At 41.2% G+C, this 20,243-nt stretch overlaps 1 protein-coding gene across 6 annotated transcripts; it reads right to left on the bottom strand.

Moving 5' to 3' along the window:
* Positions 1–3,657: 3,657 nt before the first annotated feature.
* Positions 3,658–19,337, bottom strand: stx3b (syntaxin 3b). Of its 6 annotated transcripts, XR_013935421.1 has the most exons (12): positions 18,916–19,307; positions 12,099–12,173; positions 11,815–11,914; positions 11,633–11,707; positions 11,445–11,515; positions 11,271–11,379; positions 11,110–11,183; positions 9,839–9,973; positions 9,430–9,676; positions 8,672–9,119; positions 4,498–4,589; positions 3,658–4,313 (listed from the first exon to the last, which is right to left on the bottom strand). XR_013935421.1 is itself a non-coding variant. In XM_080465572.1 (11 exons), the coding sequence occupies exons 1-10, from the start codon at positions 18,943–18,945 to the stop codon at positions 4,512–4,514; spliced, it is 858 nt and encodes a 285-aa protein (XP_080321698.1). In that variant the 5' UTR covers positions 18,946–19,337; the 3' UTR covers positions 3,658–4,313; positions 4,498–4,511. The 6 variants fall into 6 exon arrangements, 4 of the variants coding, with proteins under 4 accessions (XP_080321698.1, XP_080321697.1, XP_080321699.1 ...); XR_013935420.1 differs by lacking the exon at positions 9,430–9,676 and having other exon boundaries at positions 9,827–9,973; XM_080465572.1 differs by lacking the exon at positions 9,430–9,676 and having other exon boundaries at positions 8,672–8,782; positions 18,916–19,337.
* Between the last annotated feature and the right edge of the window lie 906 nt (positions 19,338–20,243).

The raw sequence follows: 20,243 nt of genomic DNA, 5'->3' as shown, positions 1-20,243 counted from the left end.
TCATCATCCGTCTTCTCAAAGCAAAACTTTCTTCCTGCTGCCCCCTCACCCTCGAACAACCAAACCCTTCATGTGGAGACGGTTTCGGTTCCACGACCATTTTATCTAAGACAAGATGAATCCCCCAGGAGAGGAGTTAATCATAGGAATTTGATAAAAAATCAAAACTACCTACATAGGTAAACAAAATCCCACAACAGTCAAATGTGGATTGTTAAATATTCATTCTTTATCGTCTGAATCTTTACTTGTAACTGATTTGATAATGGATCACAAATTTGATTTATTTACCCTCACTGAAACCTGGTCAAAATAAGATGAATATCTCAGCCTAAATGAAGCAACTCCCACCACTCATGTTATCCATCATATCCCTCGAGGAACTGGACAAGGAGGAGGAGGAGTAGCATCTATCTATAACTCTGGTCTTCTTATTGATCCCAGACCTAAAACTACCCAGAAATCCTTTGAAAGTCTCACTCTAAAGCTCATGCACTCTGACCGGAAAACACAGCAGCCAGTTCTACTTGTCGTAGTGTACCGTCCTCCTGGACCATACTCTGAATTTCTGTCTGAATTTTCAGACTTTCTCTCTTCTTTAGTATTGAGTTCAGATAAAGTCATTATAGTGGGAGACTTTAACATTCATGTAGATGTTGACAATGATAGCCTTAACATTGCATTTAGCTCATTACTGGACACAATTGGATTTTCACAGAAGGTGAATGAACCCACTCATTATCTTAATCACACGCTTGATCTTGTCCTCACTTATGGTTTTGACATTGATAAATTAATGGTTCTTCCCCACAACCCTCTGTTGTCGGATCACTTCCTGATATCATTTGATTTACATTAACTGGCTTCAAACCCCCCAGAAAATAAATTGAAATATAAGAGATATCTATCAGACAATGCTGTAGCCAAAATCAGGGAAGTACTCCCGTGGATCCAGCAGTAAACAGCTGTCACACCATCAGCCCTACTCAGGCTGACTTGGTTGTAGATGAAACAGCAGCCTTACTTCGCTCCACACTTGATTCCATTGCCCCCTTGAAGATAAAAACAACAACTCAGAGGAGGATAGCTCCATGGGACAATGGTAATTTGCGAACTCTAAAGAAATCAACAAGAAAATTAGAGAAGAAATGGAATTTAACTCAGTTAGAAGTATTTTGAACAGCATGGAGAGATAGTTTGTTAATCTATAAAAAAAACAAAACCTTTGCAAAACCCGAAATACCTACTATTCCTCATTAACAGAAGAAAACAAGAACAATCCTAGATTTCTCTTCAGTACTATAGCCAGGCTGACAAAAAGTCACAGCTCTGTCGAACCTCATATCCCTTTAACTTTGAGCAGTAAGGACTTTGTAAACTTCTTTAATGACAAAATTCGAACTATTAGGGATTAAATTAAAGACTTACTGCCCAGTCCAGTCGCAGATCAATCAACCACATCTTCAGATTTGTCAGTGGAGCTGGATTTCCAGTTATCCAGCTTCCACTCTATAGAGCTCCTTGAGTTATCCTCAATCGTGGCTTCATCTAAACCAACAACTTGCCTACTAGATCCAATCCCCACTAAACTGTTCAAAGATATTTTCCCCGTGATTAGTACATCAATATTCCGGTGGGCTCACCACCTGCAGGAAAGGTTCTTAATCGGTGCGATGTGATCTGGCTGACAGTGCTCACACTGCCACCCCCACGACCCGGAAACAGATAAGCGGAAAAAAATGGATGGATGGATAGTGCATCAATAATAGATCAGATCAATTATGTTCTATCTATTTCAGCATAGCACCAGTTTAGCCCCTGTTTGGCCGGGCCTTTGACAAAGAACTGGTGCTAAGTCTGGCCCTGGCCTTGAACTTGCACCTGGTTCTTTCCGGTGGAAAAGCCTCTGCCAAAGCCCCGACCAAACAGGGGCTATGCTGGCACTACGCTGGCTCCAAGTGTAGACCGCACGGTGACGCAGTGGTTAGCACACTCGCCTCACAGCAAGAAGGTCGTGGGTTCAGATACAGGGCCTTTCTGTATGGAGTTTGCGTGTTCTCCCCGTGAGGGTTTACTCACAGTCCCAAAAACATGCACTTGGGGTCCCCGAGCAAGACCCCCAGCTCTCCAGGACACACTTGAAAAAGAGATTATTAATCTCAATGTGGTTCTCCTGGCTAAATAAAAGTGTAACTAACAGTATTTTGCATTTCTTTGGCGTTGGTTTGCATCTCTTTATCTGTCTGCATAACAGATCCTTCAGCAGCTTTGTGTCTCTTGTGGTTTTGTTGTCCGACTGTGAATATTCAGTGTATTCAGCAGCACGAACATCTTCTGACCACTTTCCTTCCACCTCCCGTAGCTTGCTTGGTAATACCTCCGCGACCTCTGCGGCTCGACTGAAATCAGTTGAGAAATTTTAAAGTGAGATTAAAATTAGTGACCCAACAGAGAGGGCATATGCAAGATTATCCTTATGAAACACAATCTAATCAAACTCAGGCTAGAAATAGAAGTAGTCATATAAAACAATACACAGATTTGGTTTTTTTGAACATATGTAAACAAATCATTGTCTATCTCCCCATCTGGGTGTTTTGTTCCTCGATGAAGAACCTTTGTTACAATATTTTTACTGTACAATAACTCCGAGCATAATTTAATACGGTTCAGGTTTTAAAAGCTCATTTATGCATGAATGCCTTGTCAGTGATTTATTTGACTCAGTAAGCAATGCTGCTTCATTCATACAGACATAATAACATTTTAACATTAAAATAAAAAGTTTAAGCATAAATATAGCAGAAGTGGTGTACATTTTTTTATCATTATAATGCTTGTGATTGCACTGAGCAATTTAAAGACTGATTTTTAAAATCGAATCTCTTAAACAAAAAAGTATTCACTATTTGTTTTAAAACGGATGCTACTTGTACGATCATTGTGTAAGATTGTTGCTGCAACCTTGGCAAGGCGTTACTTGTAAGATTTCTGTGTCATTGGTATTTACCTGGTTAAATACTCAATAAAAATGAGTTATGATTACTCTTCACTGTCACACTCACACAGCAGCACTTAATTTCATGTGGTTGACTTTTTCTCATTATGATTATATGCTGTAATGAGAATACTTTAGTATTTTCCTCATCATATGATGTATTTTGTAACTAGAAACAGTATTTTCATATCCTTTTGGCATATTACTAAGTCTTTTCAGGTGAGTAGTGGTAACCACCGTTCCATCAATCCAAGCTTCCGGTTCAGGGTTTGCATGTTCTTCCTGCTTGTGGCCTCCAGTCTGAGGGAAACTGATCATTCGTGTTTTAATGCATGAGTGGTGGTCTGTGTCTTGTCGGACAAGCTTTGCTCCCTCCATACCCAATCCTCTAAGCCTCAAGCGAGAGAAAAACGAGCGCACCCCTGGTAGACCCCGCCCCTCGCAGTGCTGGTGGGCGGGGCGTGCGGTGAGGAGTAGCGCTCGCTGGGACGATGGGGGATGAAACGAGGTCAGGGAAGCTCTTGGTACGCGGACGCTGTCAAGTCTTGCGTGGACGTACATCAGCTGCGGCTGTCGCATGAAGCAGTTGGGGTGACAGCCAGGCGGGGTGTCTCACGAGCGCCATGCGAACACCAAGAAGAGGAGCGCACGCCACCATTGGTCCAACGCACAGAGATCGTTTATTACATAACAGGCTTTGACTGAGCTCACACTGTCAGAAAGCGACCGACAGCCGCCGCGACACAAAAGACCACCAATACAAGCGATTTCAGCGTCACACACACAATAAGGTCACACACATTTTGCTCAAATTATGACCATCAACACATCAGAAAATAACTACTTATCTGGGTATTTTTGATCAGATAATTTTTAAAGCAAAGACGGCACACACTAAAGAGCACATTCTCGTTCATATATGATTAAATTAAGGAAATCTCTTGACATTACCTCGCGATAATTACAATTTCTCTAATTAATTACCTCAATGCACCACCAGGACGCGCCAAAATCAGCCAGGATGGCCCCCCGAAACGATTAAAAGTCACATGTCGGGCCATCTGGCTGTGAACAGGCGGGCTGAGATAAATCTACACATTAAAACACGTTTTCAAACACTTCGTACAGCAAGAGAAAATTCTGATTCAAAAGAACAATAGAAGGGAAAGCAAACAGGGCAGATGAGGTTACTCTTTTTTTCTTCTTTTTTTTTTTTTAACTATCTATTATGGCTTTAAATAAACTCATGGGGAGGGAAAAAAAGAAAGAGGAGCACTTCAGGAAATGTTTTTTTTCTTGCGGGACATCCACATCCCTAAAGGCATCAAAAGAAACACAAAAAGGAAAAAGGGGTCAGTGTGTATTCATGTGACGTGAAAGCATAGAATAGAGAGCAAGGCAAGTTGTTTCAATGCAAAATCAGCACTAAAAGGGATTGAACGTTATTGCATATAAAGGCTTGGATTCAGGTTATGCGAGTGTGGCTGATGAGGTATCACCTGTGTAAAATCCTTTACGAGAAGAAGCTGTAGAGATAAGAGAATCCAACGATCCCAATGATGGCACAGCACAACGTGATCATCATCTTTTTCTGGAGATTGGATGGAAGACACACGAGTCAGAAGCATCGGGTTTGAGGGTGAAAACACCGGGCGGCCAACACATTTATGAATGCTGGTTTGAGGAAATGACTGAGCAGAGGGGAAGAACGGGCCACAGAGGTCACGGTGTGCGTTTGTGTGTAAAGAGAAAAAAAAAAAAAAACAGCACTTACCCCATCTTTTACACATCTTTTAAAAGCTGCACTTTGCAACGCAGCGGTTAACAGGCTGGATGAAGCATCTGCTGACAGGTCCACATCTTTTCACACGGCGACATGTAGTCATGAGTGTCAGAATTCAGTCAAACATTTACTTTAAGCAACTCAGCGGATCAGAGACGCAAGCGAGCAGCAAGAAGAAGACAAGCCCCCATGAATATAAACATCTTTAATTTCTAGTGAAACTCTTGGCATTTAACTTAAAACAGCTTTAGTTGTTCTACCTTGCGATCTTACTGCAGCCTAAAGCTCACTCATAAGAGACAACAACAATGAGGAAGGACAAAACCACAGAAGCCCTGTCCACAACCATAAAACAAGGCAACATTCAGGCTCCGGTTTCAAATAAAGGTGTTTGCACTACAGAGGAGTTATTCCATTAAAAGTTCTCTCCTCGATGACTGGATGAAACAGTGTTACTGACCAATGCACAGCAGGCAGCGCTTTAATTGCCATGGTAAAGCCGACGGGTGACATACTGTGATCGGTTAATGAGTGAAACTGTCAGTGTGACTCGCTCTCTATTGCGGAAAACAATGGCCAAAAGAAATGCTGGTTAAATGCTACATCTCAGCGTAGCTGCCTGTACACAAGGCACGCTTTAAAAAAAACTCTGTTTAAGACAAAAAGCCCTGCGATGAATCCTGTGCTGAACAGTTACATGTTTTATTTTACAAAATAATTCAAAACAAGGCGTACTAAAACCATATAAAAACAAGAAATGTAGAATTCTCTTTCAGTTTTTGTTAAGTTGAAAATAACAATGTTCAAAAAAGTGAACCCACATTTCCCTGAAGAACTGGGGTATATAAACTTCAGTGAACTGAGTACAAGGATGTATTGCAGGGCTTTACCGAATGAATCAGGAGACTGATCGTGTCTGGCAATGGATGTCACAGTAAGAAAGAGCCAGTAGCCTGAAGAGAGGTTAGAACTGTGTGACACGTCATCAAAAAGTAGAATAAATACAGAGACTAAGCTGGCACATGTGGGAAACAAGCCTCCACTGTTACACCCAGTGTCTCTTTAAGCTCTTTGGCATTAAAACATTAGATTGTACAGCATATCAACAAGGGGATAAATCACGAGTCAATATTTCAAATAGGGCAGGAGACTCCCTGCAACATGTACATAAGTTATCTACTTGTGTCCAGAAGCACACAGTCAATCACATTCGAATGAAACAAAATTAAAAACAACCACGAGACATCAACTATACACAAATAGTAATTCTATTATTTACAAGATAATGACAAAAAAAATATATATATATAAAATTCAAGCTTAATCATATATTCTGAAGTATAAAAGTGCCAAAACTTCTCAAAACCAACAGAATCACAGAACATTCAGTAGCGAGCGTTTCAATCAGGGGATGTGTCAAGGCTCATGAAGGCATGGAACAGTGGTGGGGTGGGGTGGGGTGTAGTGGGTGGGGGTGGGGGGGTTGGTTTGATGTGCTCCTGCAAGGTTTCAGGCACATCGAGCATTACAATTTCCCTTCCAGGCTGATTCTTTGGCAACAAGAACTGAACAATGAAGTGCTCAGCGACACAGAAGTGACTTTGTGATCAGTTATTTCTTAATTCCCTTTTTTTTTGCCTCCGTAGAAAGACACAATGATTGTACCTGGTGTTGCTCTCGTTTCCTCATGTTGCAGCAGAGCATCCTCAAGCAGACCTGTGTTCTCTTTGGTCCACAGGTACGATGTCACACCAGACTTTCAGTTTTTATTAATTTTGTTTTTATGAATTCAGGTTAAATAAGATGGGAGTCATGAGGAGTGATCAGAGTCCGTGTCGTCTTTTGTGTGTCAGCGGATGAAGGTTGAGAAGGGGAATGATCAGACGATGGCAGTGAGACACCGTCCTGCGATAGTTTGTGCGTGAAGATGAAGAGGATGAGGAGGAATACTTCACAGCCGCCACTGATAATTCTCTTTTTCTACGGGGAAGGGAGACACAGAGGGAGAACATTGATAATGAGAGCGCTGCAAAGCCCTGAAATGAAGACCCAGACCAAATATCAGCTCAAACTGCCAGCGACCGACTCACTACAGGCACTGCTTTGTTTGTTCAGCAGTAACCAGAGGCGAGGGTTGAAGTAGAGGAAAAGAACACACACACACACACACCCAAGAACTTCAAATACAGACAAACCCACCTCAAGTAAAGTAAAGCTCTGGATAGAAAGAACACACACACACACACACACACACACACACACACACACACACACACACACACACACACACACACACAGAGTCTGACGAGAAGTGCAACCGTGCCTGAAACCCACACCCACTGAGCACCGCAGCAGATATTCACTGCAGGTTTACTCACCCTTAGCTCTCCTCTTACTGGAGCCGCGGGGCAGCTTCACTTCAATCCCACTGACAACCCGATTATGAGAGCCAGCACGGCCAGCAAAACCACCACAACCACCACTATTATCACCGTTTTCTGTGGGGAATAACCAGGCAGATGCAATATGGTCAGATCGAGCCGGACGTACGACCTGACTTCAAACAAGACGACGGTTCTCAAACGTATCGCATGATGGTCCCGTGGCGTTGGAACCGAACAAAACTCAGCACAATAAATTCAATAAATTCATTTTTTGTTCTTTTTGTCACAGCAGTTTTCATACCGTAACATCCAGAAGCACACGTTTGACGATACTCTTGACACAGTCACTTAATAAAAGCTTGTCACAAGCAAAGTGCTGAAGAAGAAAGAAAGACAGAAAATGAAAGAGAGAAAAGAACCGGTGTGTGAGTGAAAGTGTGTGTGTGTGTGTGTGTGTGTGTGTGTGTGTGTGTGTGTGTGTGTGTGTGTGTGTGTGTGTGTGTGTGTGTGTGTGTGTGTGTGTGTGTGTGTGTGTGTGTGTGTCGGTAGGAAGGAGGGATGCTCTGGATTGAGGGTATCGATGCTGTCAGGGGTCACGAGCCACAGGGGGGGAGGCTGAGGTCACGATGCGGTGAAGGGCCGTGGATCATCACAGGGCAGGAGTGAGGTGAACATCGGGGTCTGCTTCACGTCGAGCAGGTTTCCCAGAAGCAACTTTGCTTTAGAGTCAATCAATTCGTTTCGACATTTCGTTCATTATGCTGCTATTTGAACCAAAGAAAGCTTTGTGTTAAAAATATATTCTATGAGGGGTTTTTTCCACTATGAAATCCAATCAAGCACGAGCACTTAGTCGTAGCAGAACAGGACTTATAATCTATTTAACCTTTTTTTTTTTTTTTTACTTCTTATCTGATGATTTATGGCGAAACAGTATAAATATATATATAATCTATGCCAGGATTCAGACACATCTTAATTTAATTTTAACGATTTATGCCAGGTGCCGAGCCGTGTTCTATTTTGTCAGTGTTTTTTGGGGGTTTTTTTGCAGGAAATTAAGAAATTTGATCGGTTTTAAATTAAAAGCTTCACGTCCAAATCAAAAGTCCTAACTACGACTAGAAACTTCCAACATTGCTGCCACATTTGTTCTCACTTGGTGTTAATCCAGCAATGCCGCTAAGAGTTTGACCCCTGCATATTAAACACCTGAAAGGTGTAAGTTAACAAGATAAAAACCATTTCCGACGTCCTGTGACTGTGTTCAGCCGCTGACTCTCTCCACGTACTGCAATTCAACAGAGATTAATCTAACGGTGTTTGATCTGTCCTGTCCTTTATTCATCTTTGACTGTACTTGTTAAAACGAGCCAAAATTTCTCATATTTATGCGTAAGAGCCATCTTTGCAGATATAACATTTAACATTGCCAAGAAAAAATTTAATAATTTGTCTTGTTGCTTTTGGGAAGCCACTCTTTTGTTTCAGACCAGAGTCACTCACACGGCGAGCCTCCTGCTGAAACTTTGCAGCCTTCTTCGTGTCGGCTACAGCCCGCTCCACAAAGCCCACGGACTGGTCCATGTTGCTTTCAATCCTGTCGATCATCCCTCCCTGACGTCAACAGTGTCAGAGTGGCACAGAGCAGCACGAGGAAATAAGAAAAACAAGACAAAGAGAGAAAGAACACAGAACAGCAGTGCGGGAATAAGTGTCGAGGGCGAAAAGAGAGACTTTGATAGAAACCGAGTGGTCCAATGTGTCCCAACAGAACATCAGCAGAAACCTGAGCAGAGGAGGTCCGGGGAGATCAGTGTGACCGACAGGAGAGTGACATTACCTTCCGTGCTTTGGTCTGATACCTGACAGCTTTCTTGGTTTGTTCCCTCGCCTCTATTATGTGGTCCACTGACTTGGAGACATTCTGCTCTATGTTGTCTATTATGTCACCCTGAGAAAAAAACCAAACATGTGGGACTTGATGAGATGCACAGCAACAGTTAAAGAAAGTCCAACAAAGTGAATATTTTACAAACAGGAAAGCAACTGTCTTGTGTTGTATCATTACTTCATTGATCAAAACGTACAATACTGGATGGATGTTTTAACTGAGTACATATGAAATGGCATTTGTTTTGCGTTCATGAGTCAAAAAATATTCTCCAGCTGAAAACAGAAAATAATACTGTTGAATACAACACAACATCGCCAAGAAATCACACAACATATAGAGCGACAATGAGCAACAGAAGGGTCCTTACCTCCGGCAAGCCTCTCCCTCAGAAAGCATGGTGCAAGAAGTACGTGGTTATACTACAGTAAGTGCACACAAGGACTACTGCAACTACTTCAGCACTGACTTTACAGGCTAGTCTGTTCCGACATCAACAACGCCTTAATCGCAAATCTTACTACAAAGCGTGAAAGGTGTCGCCACTAACGTTGGATGACGGGATGAAGGAGGCCGAGGAAGAATAGAGTGAAAAGAGATGGAAGGAAGACATGGAGCTGGAAGAGAGGAGACAAAGACAGATGCAGATTCAAGGTCAGAGGAAAAGAAATAAATCAGGAGGAGAAGAGTTGGAACGAAAAAGACCGAAAGGATGAATCCAAAGAATGAAGGAAGGAATGAATGTGTGAGATAATAGGCGTGTGCACATCGAGGGGTACCTGGCTCTCCACCAGCATCGCGATGTCTACAAACATATCGTGCAGCTCCTTGATACTACTTTCCAGCCGGACGATGTCTTTGTGCCTGGATTCGATCTCACTCAGAGCTTGTTTGGAGATCCCCGAGTCCACGATCTGCAGGAGACAGACGGCACGAGGCTTAATGTCGACGCGCAGTCAAATGTATCCTCATTTACGAAGCAACTGACCACAAGAGAGTATCTCTAAGTAATGCAGAGGGACCGATCAGATCACCTGCATCTACGGGGTCACCACTCATCTTACATAATGATGATGACAGTGATCTAGATTTCTTTATCAGAGTGACAGCAATCAAATATCCAGGCTTCAGAGGAAAACAGCAGCGGCGTAAAGAAGTGCAATAATTCTCCCGTGTGATCAAAACTCTGCGCCAAAATATCCATCCATCTTCTATACTGTTTAATCCCGTGCTGCAAAGTTTTAAACTGGTGGATTGATAATTTTCAAAAAAAAAAATCAAAATAAAGAAAAAAAATAGTCCAACCTTCAACTGAAGCGTTTTTATCACATCCATAAGCTCAAGAAGTAAGACTTTTTTTGTTCATCAAAAAAAATCAACTGGGGACATCTATTGTTAGATTAAATCTTATACGAAATACTATATTATCTTACACAAGAAATTAAATTGAGTTTAATCAAAATTTACAGTCATTTTGCTTGTTCAGGTCTGTGGCTGGTCGAAAGAATTTGAAACATCCGGTCTAAGAATGTGGATTTGATTTGTGTGTCCTTGAGCAGGAAATTCTTCCCGTCTTTTGCTGGAAGCCACTTTATAAATCAAGGTTGCTCATGAGCAGACAGTCAGTATGCACTCCTCTTCCCAGCACGCAGCTGAAGCAACACAATCCAGTGCGACTTCATCACGTTGTGTTGTTCTTTTAGTTTTCGCTCATCACGGGGTGAAAAGGGCCACAACCAAACAGTTACAATTATTACAATTACAATGTCTTCTTCTTTTATTTATTTATTTATTTTTAATGAATTATCTGCCACATTTGGAATCAAAGGAATCCCTGTTAACTCAACAAACCTCAACTATGCATACAACTTGTACCCAAACATAACAAATAGCGAGCAACAACAAATGTGACAAGTTGAGGTGCTTCAGATTTGATTTATATGGGTACACACACACACACACACACACACACACACACACACACACACACACACACACACACACACACACACACACACACACACACACACACACACACACACACTCTTACCCCGGCAGTAAACACAGCAGCATTGCCACTTTCCAACATCTCCTCCAGTTCTTCGTCTGTCGTTGCTTTCCCAGCTGAAAGGGAAGAGGAGAGACAAGTGGACGAGGATGAAGAACCATTCGAACCAACAACTTATTGTGGTTCGTGTGGACGTCACTCACTGATCTCTAGTTGTCTCTGAATACGTCCTTTACTCCTCTCCCTGAAGTCCACTTGTGCCTCGTTATACTTTGTCATCACCTCCACAAACTTTCTGGACAGCACAGCATGCTGGGAAAGATAGAATTTGCTCATTAAATGTCCCATTAAAAGTTCAGTTAAATCCTCTGCTTTACCTGTGATTTACGTATCCGCATATCAGCCGACACCCTCTCTTGCTCTTCAGACTCCAGATTTCTCTCAATAGCTGGGAATTAAGTCAAAATAAGTGATTTAAAAGTCATTCCACACCACATCACACTCCGTACAAATCCAGCAAACAGAGAAATGAGTGTTATGGACAACTTGTTTGTGGCGCACTCACTCTTGAGTTTGTTTCTTGCATTGTTGGCCATCTTCTTTATGTCATTGGTGATTGCCTCCAAGTCATCCTGCGTTTCTGAGCAAGAAGAGACAGTCAGTGTCTGACCCCACACACACTGAAATATTTCTACAGAAGCGAAAAGGAGTACACGCAGAGAAGCTTGTGCGGCGGTACAGTCTTACTCTGCTCTGATGTGGGTGCAGACAGGATGACCGAGTACAGCTTTTTCACTTCAGCCACGTTCTCATCGATCTTGTCAATACTGTTCCTGATGTCCTCAATCTGAAACAAACACACGGTCTTGACTGTATGCATACGACGTGGATGAAAACCCCGTCTGGTATGAACACGTGGACTTGAATTCCCTTGGTACAGTTTGAGGTCTTCGTAGAAAAAAAAAGAACTTGAGAGCAACTGACCTCAGTGAATACGGCAGAACATCTCTTCAACTATTTCAATCATTCACCTGAGAGAAGAACTCGTCCATGAAGGCTGCGTTGTCCACAGCGATCTCCACCTCGTCGTCATCTTGGTCACACGTCTAACCAAAACAAAAACGGGGTCAACAGGGTCGGAGAAACACGAGAAGGGTCTTACATGTGTCCGCAACGCTCAGAATGTGAAGCCTGTCATCAGAACCCTATCGTAGAGCAGCTCAGTGTACTTTAACAGTTCATATTCCACCTCTGGTTTGTCATTCCTACTCTTCTCTTCCTGCCGAGTGACTCAATAGCCCCCGGAAAAAATGTTTCTGTGGGTCAAATAGGCAACACACACACTTCCGGATACACAACGAAAAGTTAATTATTTGTGTAAACGACAACAACAGAAAAATCCTGTTATACAAACTAAACAAAAGACAAACATTATTATTAACCGTAAGCTCAAAAAATGAAGCAAACTCAGCTTATAGATCAAAAAAATAGTGTATTCGTCTGCTTTGTAGTCTTCATGGAGGTTGGATCAAGTTTGCTTTGTTTTTGATGGTACCAGTGAAATCTACTACTACATAACCTGTTGCTGTTGTTACTCGATTGCCGAGCAAGCAGATTAAATATAAGAAGCATAAAAAGAGGTTGGCAAGTGGTTTTTGGTTTATGAAAGAAGGACAAGGGTTTCACATTTTACAGCAACAATGAAAAATGGTGTTGAATCCCACAAAGCAAAGCTGTGTTTTCAACAAAGACGATGAAGGAAATAATGTAAATTAGGACTTTGACTTGCAGCGTCAGTCTACAAATGATTACCAAACAACAATTTGCATGACTGTCTTGGAGAATAGCAGCAGCATTTGTCTTCCTATCCTTGGAGCTGCGTCGAATAGGAATTCTTGCAGTGAATCAGGAAGTATCTTTTTTATCACCTATAAATCCTCTCATAGTGCTCTCCTTGTCAGAGTGGAAACCACATCGATCAGCACGAAGTTCAGAACCCTGCGGACAAACAAACTAATGAAATTGCTTCCGTCTTAGTGGCACAGAGTAAACTCTCGGGCCAGAAATACTCATCTGACCCGAGTCGGCCGGCAGCTTCACTCTGCTGGAGTCGACAAATACGTCACAGGAGACGTCGGGTAAACAAACACAAACATTGGCCACGAACATCTCGGCTCGGACTGGGCTCGAGGAACGCAAACCCTTTTCGGCTGATTTTAAACTCTGAACAACACAGTCTGCCACGCTGAGATATCATATCAGCTTGTTTCTTCTTTTTGAATTACTTCTGCTTTTAAAATCATTTCTGCTTTTCATTGAACGCCCCATAGAGTGTCAGCAGATGTCTGAACTCGTCGTGCCAGGAGAAAAACATAGGAAGAACAAGCAACTTCTGCACAGAAAGACCCTCGAAACCCAACCGAGACGTAAAGCAGAGACTTCCTCACTTTGAGGCGAGAGCGACAATATGCAATGTGTGTAATAATAATGTAAATATGTAATAACAACACACCAGTGAGTACCTGACAAGCATATCATCGATATGGAGTGCTGTGAGGGTGTCATAATTAGAACTGCATCTCTCGAACAAACGTAATGAAGCAGGCCTGGATTAGTGAATTACATATTTATAAACGTTGAAAACAAAAACATTTCAAAGCCATGCCGAGCTCGGGGGCTTTTAAATAAACTAACATTTAACGCCAATAAACATGCACAATGTTTGAATCAGCTCTGGCTCATCGTCACCTTACGCTGATTAAAGCAGTTTAAACTATGGAGGGAGGAAGTAATTCAGGATAAATACTTATTCTCCACTCGTATGTCAGTGAGCAGGGCGACACCGTGAGAGGACATGACTTCAAAAGGTCTCGGTCGGATCTCAAAAGCTGCTATTAGTGACTGAAACAGGAAGTTTCCTCATTGTTCTTCTGGCCATGAATGGAATTTCAATACCACAGATAACTCTAAGATATATATAAAATAAAATAACTGAACAGAAAATCTATGGTTTCTCATCCGAGCATTTCTCGTTATTGTCATATTCAACATTATAGTTGTATTTTATTTTGAATAAGTTGAAGTGTTACGGGGGAAATATTCTGCAGGTTCACTCAAAAATAAACGTCACAAACACTTATAGTGCTGCTGTTGAAAATGTTGAGTTTTTAGGTGATCTCTTCCCTTCCACTCCCCCCGAGCGACAATTTGAATTGCAAATGTCGCCATGGCTCTTTGGTTCAGGCTGCTGCAACTCGCAACAGTTGTGAACACAGAGTTCCCAGAGCGTCTCACACACACACACACACAGACACACAGACACACACACACGCGCGCACACACACACACACACACACACACACACACGCACACACTACTTGTTTTTAAATCTCTCCGACGGCTGTTCATCAAACAAGGTGCTGCAGCACATTATGCTCCCTCACGCAGCAGTTCTGCACCACAGAGATAAGAACAAGCGCTGACTTCCTTCCAGTGTCTCCCATTCAGCATAAACAAGAGGAAGGGGAATGGCGTGAGGAAGAAACCGCCAGGGGCGAAACACAGACACGTCTACAAAGGAGGACGTGTGGAGTTCCATTCATTCACATCAGAAATTCTTTGGCCCCTTGTCTTCCATTTCATACATTAAATATTAGGCAAACCGCAAATGTTGGCCTTAAACTAATTGTGACCTAAAACCCTATCTTAGATCTTAAATACATACTGTATGCATGGTGTAGGATTGTAAATGGGCCCTCATAGATAGACTTTTACTATGTTTACTCACTCTATTATCTTATGACTAACTTGCAAATCCCTTTACCGTCGGAAAACGCTGAAACTAGCCGATCGAGCTCTAATTTTAACACATGAACCACAAACCGTTTCTGGTAACTACACAGATATTGCGTAACACCTCGCAACATGTTGTGGTTTAAAAAGTGCCAGTGTCAGATATTTGAATGGTGGTTACACAGAAGCAGCAGATCTCCAAAATGTGACCTTGCTTTCAGAGCGACGCACCTAAAATGTCAATATACATGGGGGGGGGGGGCACGGCAGTGGGATTCAAACCTGCGCACCTCAAGCTTTGCTTTTCTAAACTCCAGGACACAACTGCCTATTTATTGACACGGTGATGCCTGCAGCAGCAGATTGGATTTAAAACCACAAACATCGAAAACACTGTAATCTCAATGATTACGTAATCATCAGAATCTTAAACGTGCACACTGGACATCAAGATTAGAAAGCAGCAAACACGTTGCATATGAATGATGAGCATGTCAGTTTAACTAATTGTGCTTTTTTTTAAAGCCTTTGTCAGAGTGGATAATTCACTTCACCGAGACGGATAATAAATAGGTACTGGAAAAGGACATAAAACCACTGCTCTAGTTCAGAACAACAGATGTCTTATTGAGAAACTCACCGGGTTATTATGGGACGCGTAACTTAACAAAGATTCCAAATCACAAGTGTGATTCAAAAAAAATGCCAGTAGTGGGTGTGTTGTTTAGTTTCATTCACGTGTGTGCGGTGATGTGTGACAGTTCTTCCAAAATAAAATAAAGTATGTCAAGTTGTTTTCATGTTCTCTCTGAAAGAGGACTGGGTAAGATGTGACCAAAATGATTATTTTTGTTTAGGTATTTAAGTTTTTTTCCAGGCACCCTGGTTTACTCGCACACTAACAGAGCTGTAAGTAGTTTAAACAAGAGCTTGTATGTATTAAAATCCGTGTCAAAATCACGTGACCAATTTCAAAATGCACCACGTCAAACTGTCTTTGAGATGTACTATTGCATGTTACGTTGGACTGGAACTGTTTATTGAAGTAGCACAATTTTAATATTGGAATTTAATAAATGAAGCCTTAATATAAATATCTTAACCCCAAGAATGAATTGTCAAGTAGGCAAATACTGATCATGATAAAATGGGAAATAACGATACTTTAGAATCGAGATTTCCTTTTTGGACTTTTATCAAGGAAATTCTAACTGTATGAAAAGAAGGTTGTGTATGAAAACAGTAATTTGGATATAATTAATATGTATACAATCACGGCAGCGGCTGTAAGCACTTCACATTCAGTTCAATTTGAGATGCTGTGTTGCAGTGAGATGAAGAAGCAGCTCATCATGACAATGATCTTAAAAGTTCTGGAAGGTGAAGGGTTAAATTGATATAACACATTGAAGCCGAATCCACTGCATCAAATTTGACTCTTGTCTAGTTGTTCAATCCAGGCAGATATACGGTACTAGGAACACGCAAAGTGACTCGGCAAGTGATCTCCATGATTGCCTATCATGTGCACACAATCCAGCTTAGTCCACTTGGCCTTGGACGCACTCTTCAACTTATCGTTGCCATGGCAGCCATATTTAAGAAAACAGCAGGTTGTAAACTGTCAGACTTTGTCTCCGAGAATCATAAATGACAGAGTCTAGCAAAGGGCGTGCCACAGTCGTGTGGATGGTTTTATATGTATATAGGATTTGACATCGATAAATATATATTGGTATTGTGAGACAGATAATGGCTTCATGGATGAAAACATTTAACAACAGAAACAAGCATCGTTTCTCAACGGGAGCAGAATCTCACTTGAATGATTCTAAACGGGGAGGTCAAAGAAAAAAAGAAAAATTACGACGTGAATGGAAAGAGATGAATCATCGCCTCGCTGATGACGGTAAAAGAAAATGAATCACAGTCGGTTAAAGGAACCAATTTCTCATTGTTGCCGTTTCTTATCTTGACTTTATTTATTTTCCTTTGTTTTCTAATCGTTTTGTGAAACTCAATAAAACAACGAAAAGCTTCTTAGAATAATATGTTTGTTTGGTTTTTGTTTGTATTCTGATGTGTTTTTGAGGTTGCCTTTTCAAGAGTTGGCTTGAAAAAAAAAAAAATTTTACATTTCATTCACCAAAAAAAGCATACAAACAAACAAGAATATATGGCCATCATGACGCTTCACTCTGGGGCAAATTACACTTAAACTTTTCATGCTATGCTCCTTTATTAACATATCAACGTTTTAATAATTTATTTCCGATGTTAGTTTCTTCCTTTTTTCCTCCTGAGCTCCGTTGGTCCAGGTTTGACTTATAATGTCTGCGATATTACACTCAGATAACCCAGTTTTGTTGATTTAGAAGGCGGCAATAAATACGTTATTGCAGAAGCAATTATAATTTATTTCCCATGGGACGACTTAGTAAATGAGCTACTCGCTGTGACACCGGCAGCGGACGAACTGGGGAGGTCAGATTTACTGCAGCGTAGCGACAAAAGCCAATATCCTCCATCGGGACTCGTGTTAATGCAAAGCTGAAATCTGACAAGGGATTTCAAAAGTCCATATGCCAAGGGAGGAGCCACGTTGACAACTTCACATCTCATTGTCTGAGCCAGGTAGTTGTTTCAGCGCATTCAGTGAGGGGAAATACTGCACGCAGAAGTGAGAGGGACACAACTCTAGACTCAGAGCACTTTGGAAAATATTCACAGAACTGCAGTGAACTGAAATTTCTATTGAAACTCTTGGAAGTCAGCGATTGACATTTAGGCAGCTGGTTAAACGGGGGCACGCACAAAAACACTGACGCATAAAGAAAAAAAACGACGCTTCAAAGTTTTATATTGTCCTGAATTTCCTTAATATCTTGACATTGGTCGGATGTAAGGCGACGCGATCGGGTCGCTGCTGCTATAAGCAAACATTCACTTCACACAAGCTTGCACACACAGACACAAACAGAGTGTAGATTACTGCCTGAAAGTTAAACATTAGAGAGGAAGCTCAAGGAGGGAAATACAGGTGGAGGGAGAGAGTTGATAAGGAAAGGAAATTAATGGACTGAAAACACGGGTCACTTTTTCAGCAGCACCACACTGCCAACGACTTCCCAACAAATAATGGGCCCGCTTCACTATCTCTAAATCCTTCCTCTGCTACGAAGGCGGCTGTGTGAGACGTGGACACCTTGGGGGTGAAACACATGCATGTTACAGTTCAGCAATTTTAAACAAGGCAAATATTTGGCCAACAGCTTCAGGTAGCCATAGCAACACGTCCCATCTCGAGTCACAATAGGATCTCGTGGCAGTAAATGTCTTTAGTTGTCAAATGAACCAGGAAACAACACAGGGGAATCTGACTCTGAGTGTGAATCTGGATATCTCCAGTACAATGTATATATTTGATCAACTTACTTTGATTGCATCAGTTTCACCTGGTAATTTTGTACCTACAATATTTTTCCAGTTATAGAAAATGTGTGTAATTCACATTCCTATATCACAGGTAATATATCGACCTATAGTGATGAAATCTTCAACGGAGTTATGAAAAGCTTTGCACAATCGTTGTCCGCTGAACATATAGAATTTAAACTAATTGATTTTAATCACAAGTATAAAAAAAATTTAAACACTTCGTGTCATTTTTTTTGGCTTGAAAAACTCAATTTCAGCAACATGCATTAATGACATGGTTGTGAATGAAGACTTGTGGGACTGCAATTACTTAAACCTTATCTCACGATAGTTCTGGAACATGAACATGGTTTTTATCCAACTCCCCCCATTTGAAATCAGCATCTAAGCTGGAGGGATACTTCATCCATCAGATGAGTTATGTCATCATCACATAATACACTGACGACCAAACGATAATGTGACATTAGTAAACGTGTTTAATGGCTAAATGAGTGACCGGGACTTTTTATTTCTTACCTAAAAAAATTTTTTATTTTCCAGAGGTTTCTCAAGGAAAACTGTTGAGGTGAAAAGGACACACTGAAGTAAATCCACAATTTCCTGGACACTACTTACCGCTTTAAGTTGCTCCAATCGGTCCTTCATGTTGTTTTGTTTATTTTACCGGTTGAAACACCGAGAGATGACCACAATATTGTATGAAAAACTAGTCCCACTCTCAGGAGTCCTCAACCAGCTGGCGAGCGAGCTGTGCAACAAGAAACCCACCGCCAAAAAAAAAAAAAAAACTAAATTAAACTCCCTGAAAGTCTTGGAAGAGGAGTCTGAGAAAACGTCTTTTTTTTCTGAAAGCAGGACCTTTTCCGTCGCTTTTCCATACAATATGGCAGCTGGGTTTAAAGCCAGTGTTTTTTCTTGCTAAATCTCTTCGGCCAGAGGATTAAAACAACAGTCGTGTAGAGCCGTATAATCTGCCCCTCCGCCGGCCAGTAATCATTCTAAAACGCACTTTTCTGGCTCGCGCATGCGCCTCCTCTGCCGGGATGAAGCCACGCCCCGAACCACCTGCACCCGCGACGCGTTCACGTGCTGTGGGAACATCTGGCTTCCAAGACAAAACACTGTTTAGATGTGGAGGGTCAAACTTTCAAACTTCGTCTATTCTGACGATAATCAACATGAGAAGAAAAGAGAAACATGTTATAAGATAAAATTGAGCATTAAATACACCAATAAAGGTAATACATTCAAAAAAAAAAAAACAACAGATATAGATGACTGTGTCAAAAGGTCGGGTTTTCTTTGTTGTTTTATTTATGGAGTACTTAATTTTTTATTTCATTGTTCTATTATACATTATCTAAACCATTATGGTCTTCTTTTTTTTTTTTTTAATCCCCCACATTGTATTATATGCAAGCGAGGGCATTTATTATAGTGAGTTCTACCAAAGCGCACATAAATGTATGTGCTGCAGTATGTTTTGTACCAATAAGGACGCAGTGAGTGCTCTGCAAAGTTTGTTCTCATGCACGAATAGTGAACAACATTGTTTGAAAATGTAACACTACAATACTGCAAATGTGCCTATTTACTGGCATCCAAATGTTGGAACAAATTGATATGAACATAAAAAAAAACATGTTCAATTTTTGAAAGAATTCATTTCCGGCACAAGTAAAGCATGGATTCCTGACATAAAGAAGGCAATAACTCTATAACTGGGCAACTTTGAAAAAACGCTTAGTTTCAACAAAAGCTTGATAACAGCTGGTCAACACAGATTCTTGCTTGTGCAAAGAGCTTGATTGATGACAACATAAAACCATCAACTGTGACATTTTCTAAATAACTGAGGACCTTAGATCTGCTTGTCGCATATGTTATATGATTACCTTTACTCGACTGGCCTTGATATATTGAGATAACTGTGATTCTATTCA

Source organism: Lipophrys pholis, assembly GCF_963383615.2.
Source record: "Lipophrys pholis genome assembly, chromosome: 6".
Taxonomy (NCBI): domain Eukaryota; kingdom Metazoa; phylum Chordata; class Actinopteri; order Blenniiformes; family Blenniidae; genus Lipophrys; species Lipophrys pholis.
Note: the sequence above shows the minus strand (reverse complement) of the source record. Positions and strands in the feature narration are given on the sequence as shown.

What these genes read in the sequence shown, in the direction of transcription:
- stx3b (XM_080465570.1), bottom strand. Translation starts at nt 18,945, where the DNA reads ATGAAGGACCGATTGGAGCAACTTAAAGCG. An exon ending in TGGACGAGTTCTTCTCTCAG is followed by an intron (nt 11,915 to 12,098) that starts GTGAATGATTGA and finishes TGTTTGTTTCAG; the next exon opens with ATTGAGGACATCAGGAACAG. An exon ending in TGCGGATACGTAAATCACAG is followed by an intron (nt 11,380 to 11,444) that starts GTAAAGCAGAGG and finishes TATCTTTCCCAG; the next exon opens with CATGCTGTGCTGTCCAGAAA.